Source organism: Fukomys damarensis, unplaced genomic scaffold, assembly GCF_012274545.1.
Source record: "Fukomys damarensis isolate Sample0158 unplaced genomic scaffold, DMR_v1.0_HiC HiC_scaffold_13, whole genome shotgun sequence".
NCBI lineage: Eukaryota > Metazoa > Chordata > Mammalia > Rodentia > Bathyergidae > Fukomys > Fukomys damarensis.
The window spans coordinates 36,747,378-36,755,241 of record NW_022900925.1 but is presented as its reverse complement, the minus strand read 5'-3'; the positions used below and the strand labels follow the sequence as shown (position 1 = coordinate 36,755,241).

The following is a 7,864-nucleotide window of genomic DNA, read 5'->3' as shown; positions in this document are numbered from 1 at the left end:
GCTCGCGCCAAAACCCAGCCCGGCTTCCGATTGGTCGCTGCGCCCGAGCCGAGGGTCCCAGGCCCCTCCCCTTCTTCGGCGACCAATCCTGCTGGAAGACCTACAGCCAATAAGAAGGTCACGAATCTCAGAGCCGCCGTGAGGCCACGCCTACCCGGCCCGCGGGAACAGGCATCTACATCCGGGGCTTCCGCGGAAGGCGCGCGGAGACAGCTGGCGCGCGGAGATGCGCCCCGCCCCACTGCAAAGCCGGACGGGAGGTGTAGTCAGTGCTCCCTGCGACTCTCCTGCGTTCCTGCTCCTGAGTGTCACGACGCCCTTGTCCCTTCTCTGCCACACGTGCCCAGGTTCATTTTCCTGATGGGCTGCATTTCCATGAGCTAGTACGTAATACCAACCACACCGGACGCCCTACGTGGGCCAGGCGCAATGCTGTGCGTCTTTGCTCGCTTCTATTGCTCAACTCTGGAAATGCAAGGCTTTGAGGGAGAGTGCACGGGGTTAGAAGTCAGGGCACCTTGGCTGGTGGAGGCGGCAGCGGCACTAGGAACCTATGCTCCTGACACCGCGATGAAGTTCTGCAACTATACGATCAAGCCAAGCACGGTGGTACACACCAGTAATCTTAGGTATTTTGGGAGGCTGAGGCAGGAGGATCCCAAGTTCCAGGCCAGCTTGGCAATTTTTGTTTTGGTACCAGGGATCGAACTCAGGGCCTTGCGCTTTGTGAGGCAGGCAGCGGCACGACAGAGCTAAATCCCCGGCCTAGCTTGGCAATTTAGTGAAACCCCCTCTCAAACAAAAAGGGCTCAGGATGTAACTTAGTGCTAACTTTCTAGGTTCAACCTTAGATGATAGAAAAAGCTACACTTCATCGCAGTATCTCTTGTGCTCCAGAAGTGATAAGAACCAACTCTATTTTTTTCAGTATGAAAATATTATTTTCCATGCACCTTTTCACTTCACATTAATCTAGGCTTTGTGGAGACTGGAAATAATTATGGTTCTTTAACTTTAAGGTCTTTTATGGCCAAACACCAGGGTTTTAGGGCAGGGAAGATCGTTCTAGAAGAGACAAGCTGAGCTTTTAATGAGAAGTATAAATTAGAGCAGTAGTTTTCAGACCAGTTTCCAAAGCTCATGACCCGTCAGTTCCCTTTAAACGCCAGGAGCCCAATCCTAGGTGGTGGCAAATACTTTATCTTTTATTCTCCAATAGCAAATAAAATAGAACCATAAAGCTGAGAAACGGGAAAGCAACGACATTACACTCATGGGTTAGCAGCACTTAGTCACGCAGGAGATTAGAGTGCACACAGCACGCAGTGCAGCTGGGTGAGCCAGTGTCTTACCTGTCTCCCTGCATTACTCCTCCCCGCCCCCCACAAAGGCGGTATTTACTTCCGTTTTACAGATGGGGAAACGAGAGTACGGGGGTGAGTGATCTTTTCAAGGTGACACAGCTAGTAACTGGAAGAGCTAGAGGTGGATGTGAAATCAAACGCTTACCCTTTAATCACAGGAGGATTCCGTGGATGCTCAAGGCACGATCAGGATGAATGTTTAAATTTAAAAATTTATCCTAGTAGGACACACTGCCATCAATCCCTCTTGTGTGTTTGAAGCAAGGGGACCTTGTGAGCAGGGTTATGTCGGGACACCCGACCACTCCAGACCCTGTGTAAACCCTGCAGTTTGCCCTGGAGGCTGCTGGCCACGGACTCTCTGAGGCCCAGGGCCCAGGTCCTGAGTGCAGGCGTCTGAGGCCCCGTGTGCACCCAGCTGCTCAAGAGCTGCGTGGAGGTGAACTTGACTGTGGGTTCCAGTGATCTCAGAGGTGGCCCTTCCCCAGTCATCCTCGGGGTGGCAATTTTGTCCTCTTACTCTGCCACAGAGGACTCGGATGCCAGGTGGGCAGCGCCCTGCTAGCCACCCTGGATCGGGAAAACACCTCAGAGGCCCATTCCCAGGAGCAGCTGCGCCTCAGTGGTAATTAGAGTGAGCAATGAGAGTCCTTATCATGCAGTGTCACGGAGCAGGAATGAGGCCACACCGGAACGACCGGCCTGGCACCCTCTGAGTGCACATGCGCAGGAGCTCAGCCCGGAAGCTGAGGGTGGTACCGGCCAGTTCCATTCGCTGGCTAATTAAAATCAGAGCAATTAAATCAATAAACAGGCAGTTTATTAATCAAATTAATGATGATGGGTCAAATAACCTGTAAGTCCTCCTTCATAGTTTTGAATCTAAAGCATGTAATTCAAATGCACACCCATGATGAATCAGCGTAGGACAGATTTCAAGACCTTTGCTAGCAACGAAAGTGCAAGTTAAGCTCATTGCACCTGCGCGGTAGCTCTGCCAGCTGACCACAGGAAGCAAAGAATGCCTCCTTGAAATATCTACCCCTGAAGTCAAAGTTCAAGAAAACCAGATATGATCACCGCTTAAAAGACAGCGACCCCATGGAGACACGCAGGCCCAGATGCTCCGCGCCCCTTCCTCCACTCGTTGAGAATCAGCTGTGCGTCGCAGGTAGAAAGAACCCTAAGGAACGTGGGGAAAGGGCACAGGGCCACGGCGGTCAGAACCCTGGGCTGTTCAGAACTGGCACAGTGGCCTACTGCTGGGGCGGAGAATGAAACCACCAGATGCCCGGAACAGGACGCCACAGGTTTTGTCCCCTCCCTACGCCACCATCGGGGTGACTTTCCAAAGAGCACACAGTTTGCAGCTTTGTGTGTGTGGTTTTTAAAGCAAGGTTTAATTAAACTGCACGGCTTCCAGAAGGAGGAAATGTACCAAAGAATCCAACCTGAGACCAGATTACACATTTTAGGGGTAGAAAAAAAAATCAGTGCTATTTGGGAGAGGGAGCACTGTAGTCAGAATATAAATCCAAGATAAATCATACAATAAATTATTTTTTTAAAAAAGAAACTGATCCACATGCAGACGGATGGCTGGACACACACACACACACACACACACACACACACACACACCTGCTCTCATCTTTTATTCAGTGTTGACTAGGAAAGGGCAGATTAGACTTGAGAAGGCCAGAACCCCCTGCCACCAGCATAACGAGGTGCAAGACAGAGAGCAGCAGCCGGCCAGTGTCAGAAACAAGACTGGAAAGGAGGAAACTGCACTTATCAAGGAGGATTTTAATTGCTCCAAAGACGCAGAGGAGGAAAGCACAGAAATCTATCACAAATAAAGGCACAATGAACGTGGAGTTGAATGGAACCAAACCCTCCCTTCGGTTACACAGTTCTCATTTTTTCTTTTTTGCATGTGGCTTTGAAGGTGATTATAAGTTTGTTTCATTTTAAGAGAGGAACCTTGAGGGCAGAGTCATGGGGTCCTCTCGTCTCCCAGTCTCCCATTCCCTAACTCTGGGTGGCTCGACAGGAAGCCTGTGGCTCTAGGGCAGAGGCAGGCGACAGGGACAGACAGAGGACAGCGGAATGTGTGGAAATGAGCTGCAGTGGGTGCCGTCCAGGGATGCCCAGGCCCACTCACCCCAGCGCTACAGGCGGGAAGGGCCGGATGGGCTTCTCCCCCACCCCCAGGAGCACGTGGCCTACAGATTATTTCAAGTCATCAGGAGAATGAACACACACCCCAACCCTGAGTTGCTCTGTAGCAAGTCTATTTACAACTTTTTCCTCACCTCTCTCAGGAGGTGAACGTGGGCTCCAAGCTGGGAACCTGGGAGAAGGAGCAGCTCGACTCTGCTGCCCCAGCTGTGGAAGCGTGGGGCTTGTAGCTGGAGCAGATCCCGGGACAGAAAGCCACGCCTGGAGTATGAGTGCTTTGGTCCAGGTGCACTGACCGCAGCGGGGAGAGGGCACCGAGCACGTTTAAAGGAAAGCGACAAGCATGTTTTCCCTGCTGGGGAAAAACATCATAAGCCAAGCCGACATCAGGGCCGCGCACACAGCTTCTCCACGCTAAGCTGAGCGATGTCACTTCCCCCAGGAGGGCACGAGGGAGGTAAGGGGACCGGTGTAGCCTCAACATGAGACCAGCCAGCTTCCCCAGAGAGGACCTCCCACCAACAGATCCCAGGAGCGGTTCAGAGGTGAGTAGTTTAGTCCCCACCTTGAACCTGTAGTATGAGCTCTGTACAACACACAAAATCGACTGGTAACTACGCAGGTTGCATTCCCATCTCAATAGCAAATATACATACATAATAAACCTGTTATTCACAGCGGGACCATACAGTGTGTAAGGCAAAGCTGATTCAACAGCACTGCGTCACCAGTGTCCTGAAGGAAATCCACTCCATCAGGCCAGGGCCAGGCCACTGTCTGAAGGCCAGCAGTGGAAACACAGGGTACCTACGTGACACAGTCTGAATGCTGGGGACACAAGGGCCAGCAGGTCATGAGGAGGAAGGTAGCAGCCCCAATGAAAAGCTGGGGTTTGGCTTTATTTGAGATACTTTGTTGCTCTATGTTTGAGTAAAGGGAAAAAGACACACTTTGAGAACATTGTACAAAGGCATCGACTCCCATTTCAAAAATAAATGGGAAGACTTCACAGTCAAAGTTCAGTCACTCGCCAGCGTCTACCCTGGGACTCGCTGCAGTGGCAGCTCCTGCGCCCTCCCTGCCTCAAGATGCTGGGGACACTTCTGGGAATGGCTGCTAACAGATGAGAAAACAACAGTGGTAAACAAAGAATGGTCAACAAGTCCAGTGACAGAGCTAATCGTGGTGTGCCGAGTCAGCGTGGTCTGGGGGATGGCACGGACGGCGGCCTCCCAACATGCAACCCAGAGCCCTCCCTTGCCTGGCACTGCGCGGAGCTGGCCCAGACCCTTGGCCTATGGCGGAACCGAAAGGTCCCCGCGGCAGTGTAAGCCTGCACGGTGTCTGGCGACAGAGGAAGGGTCAGGACAGCTTGGCCTCCCTGCTCCCACGGCAGACTGCAAGCTGACCCATCAGCCTGTGGAGCCCAGAGCCCATGCTGCCTGCCCTGGAGGAGGGAAAGCCGCTGCCCCACCCTCCAGCCTCAGCTGGAGCCCCCACTCTCTGTGCCCTGACTACCCATATTACCGGCTGCCAGGTGGACCCCTGGGCTGGGGACACCTCTCGAAGTCTGTGGACCCTACACAGAGAACCCTGAAGCCTCCAAGGGTCCACTCCCCACTTCACCCGCTCCTACACTGCTGTGCTGCCCTGCAGGCCTGGAAGGTGAGGTGGGTGCAGCAGGGAGCTGGAAGATCCTGCCGGGCAGACAGCAGAGTTCCAGAAGAGGGAGGCCCCAAGGTCCTGCAGCCCTCGGTGTTTCACCCTTGCGTCCTTGGTCTCCGGGGGCCGAAGAGCATGCAAAGGGCCCTCGCCGCAGCAGGGCCAGGCAGAAAAAAGCAGGGCAGAGGCGGAGGCCCAGGCCCCACCTTCCTATCTCCCACCAGAGGTTTTGGGGGCTTGTGACAGGAATGACTCATGTGCCCTAAAAGAAGGGCTTGGGGTCGGGGAGAACACCCTTCAGCACCTCAAGGAAAGGAGGCAGGGAGTCCCAGGGGCTCAGATGGCACTGGTCCCTTAGCTGCAGAACTGACTGGCTCTAAGTGGTCCTCAGTTTACTTCACCCTCTCCGAGGATTAAATGTTTAGTCAGCTGATTAGTACTTAGTGATGGTGACTACCTTAGCCCTGGGTCAGAGGGGGGGTGAGAACAGAACAAAATACCCCTGGAAATAAAGCAGAGCCACTTCCTCACCTTCTCCAAACCTGACCTTTAAAACAGATCACTACTCTTGGAACTCCTCCCTTGCTTTACTGTAAATGCTTCCTCACCACAGAAGTCCTGGCTGTGGAGCCTCCCGGGGCAGACAATGCACCTGCCGCGCCTCCCTGCCCTGGGTGACAGCAGACCGTATGGCGCCCGCTCCACCCTGCTGCTCTGTCCACAGCAAGGCACCCTCCCCAGGAAGGCAGAGGCGGGGCTCTCTCCTCTTCTCAGCAGGGCTGGCGGAGGCAGAGGGAGTCAGCTGTGAGCCCTCTGCTGACCAGAGCCGTCACAAGTGTGGGACAGACGCAGAGATGGAGGCGAGCCAGAGGACGCTGGAGTCGGGCGGGAGTGCTCATGCAGGTTTCGGGGTGGGGCCATCTGAGAAGAGCAGGTCTGTCCTTTCCTGAGGGACGGGACCGGCCAGGCTTCACCTGAGAACGGGCGGCAGGGGAGGGGCTCCGCGGGCAGCTGGAAAACACACATGCATGTCAGCAACCCCAAGGAACCACACACGTGTGTGTCACAGCAACTCAGAAAAAAATGAACATCCCTGAGAGAGGAGACAGGATCTTCACCTTTATGAAACCTTGGGACTAGCGTCTGTAGTGTCTGTGCTTTTTTTTTTAATTCTTTTTTTGTACCAGGGATCAAACTCGGGTCCTGCAAGCACTGAACCACCGAGCTAAACCCCCAGCCCCGTCTGTGCTTTTTTTAAATGAAAATGAAAACGAGTAAAATTTGAACTAGGAAAACATAAAATCTGTTATGTGCAGTTATGAGAACTGCTTCTTTACTCCTGCCTCACCTCGGTGTGTTTTGCTGGGATATATTCTCTGAAAATGTTTATATTCTTCTGGAGCTGGAAAATCTTCTACAGGATGGAAGGAATACTTAGACTCAAAGTCATCTGTGAAGAGAGCAGAGTGTTAAATTCTGTCACCCTGTCGTGTCTCCTGTGCCACCCCGGCTCCCAGCTCAGCTGTGGCACATGTGGATGTACCACGTTCCCCCAACTGCGGAGCCAAGGTCCCTGCACAACAGCAGCGCCTCAGAGGCCGCCCTGCACAGGGGACCTGCTCGAAGACTGCTGATCTCAGGGAGTCTGAGCTGCGGCTTTCCCATTTTCCGCCAGAAATCAGGTGTGTGACCAGGAAGAGGCCATCTGTTTGCAGGCAAGCAGAAAGCACAGAGAAGTACAGTCTGTCTCAAGCACTCAGCCATCTCAGAGACCACTGGAGTGCTACCAGAACGGTGCCTACAAACTGGTGGAAATCCATCTTGAATGGGAAGACTGACTCTGGCTGAGACAGATATGCATGGACGGTAGCTCTAACCCTTCGGTCTGGGCTGCTCCCATGCAGTCCGTACCACACTGGGTCTCTTCCAGCCCCGCTCCCTCCCCATGGCTCCCGCCCAAGCAGGCCTGAGTTCCTAGAGGTGTGGCTGGGTCACCTCACAAAGGTTCCTACACAGGATGGATGCTCAGGGCAGAACCTGGTGCCTCCCACATCTTGCGGTGCTAGGGACCCTCTCAGGGCACTCAGCAGAGGTCTGACATCCTCCGGACAACCTCCACTCTGGGCGCATTCAGACCTCACACTTTGGAGCACCAACATTTATGACCTGGGAAGATCCTGTGACAGGTTCCCGATCTGTTCAACTTCCTTGTTTTAAAAATAACGAAAGAGAAATGAAGTGACTTCTTCCACATAACACCGCCAGGGAGCAGCTACAAAATGGTTTTAGTTTATGATGACGATTAATTTTCGTGGGGCCGGAGGACCTAACCCAGGTCCTCCACATCCTAAGCTTATTTAGCTTGTAAGGAGCCAGAAAGCCGCTCTACTTCCCAGGAAACGGGATTCCCACCTGACAGATCTGGAGGAGGATGCGGTCTGGGAGTTGTTGCAAAGCATTACCTAGCACAAACACCTGCGGGCTTCCTCTGCCCGCGCCCTATCAGGTCAGAGACGTCAGCGGACCGGCACAGCAGTCCGGGCGACAGCCCCGGGAGGAGCTAACGGTCGGGCACAGCGATGCTCACCCAAGAAGGAGCGGACCACCGTGGCGATGGAGTCCCGGTGGCCATTCCTCAGGGGCTGCGGCGGCGGGGG

At 53.8% G+C, this 7,864-nt stretch overlaps 1 protein-coding gene across 1 annotated transcript in view; it reads right to left on the bottom strand.

Annotated features, from left to right (window-relative positions):
• Window positions 1-2,741: 2,741 nt before the first annotated feature.
• Window positions 2,742-7,864, bottom strand: part of Wipf2 (WAS/WASL interacting protein family member 2) — a 33,877-nt gene continuing 28,754 nt past the window's right edge. Inside the window, exons 6-8 of the mRNA XM_033763124.1 lie at window positions 7,795-7,864; window positions 6,556-6,657; window positions 2,742-6,218 (exon numbers count right to left, since the gene is read on the bottom strand). Of these exons, the coding sequence (XP_033619015.1) occupies window positions 6,178-6,218; window positions 6,556-6,657; window positions 7,795-7,864 (213 nt within the window). The 3' untranslated portion in view covers window positions 2,742-6,177. The remainder of the gene's footprint in view (window positions 6,219-6,555; window positions 6,658-7,794) is intronic.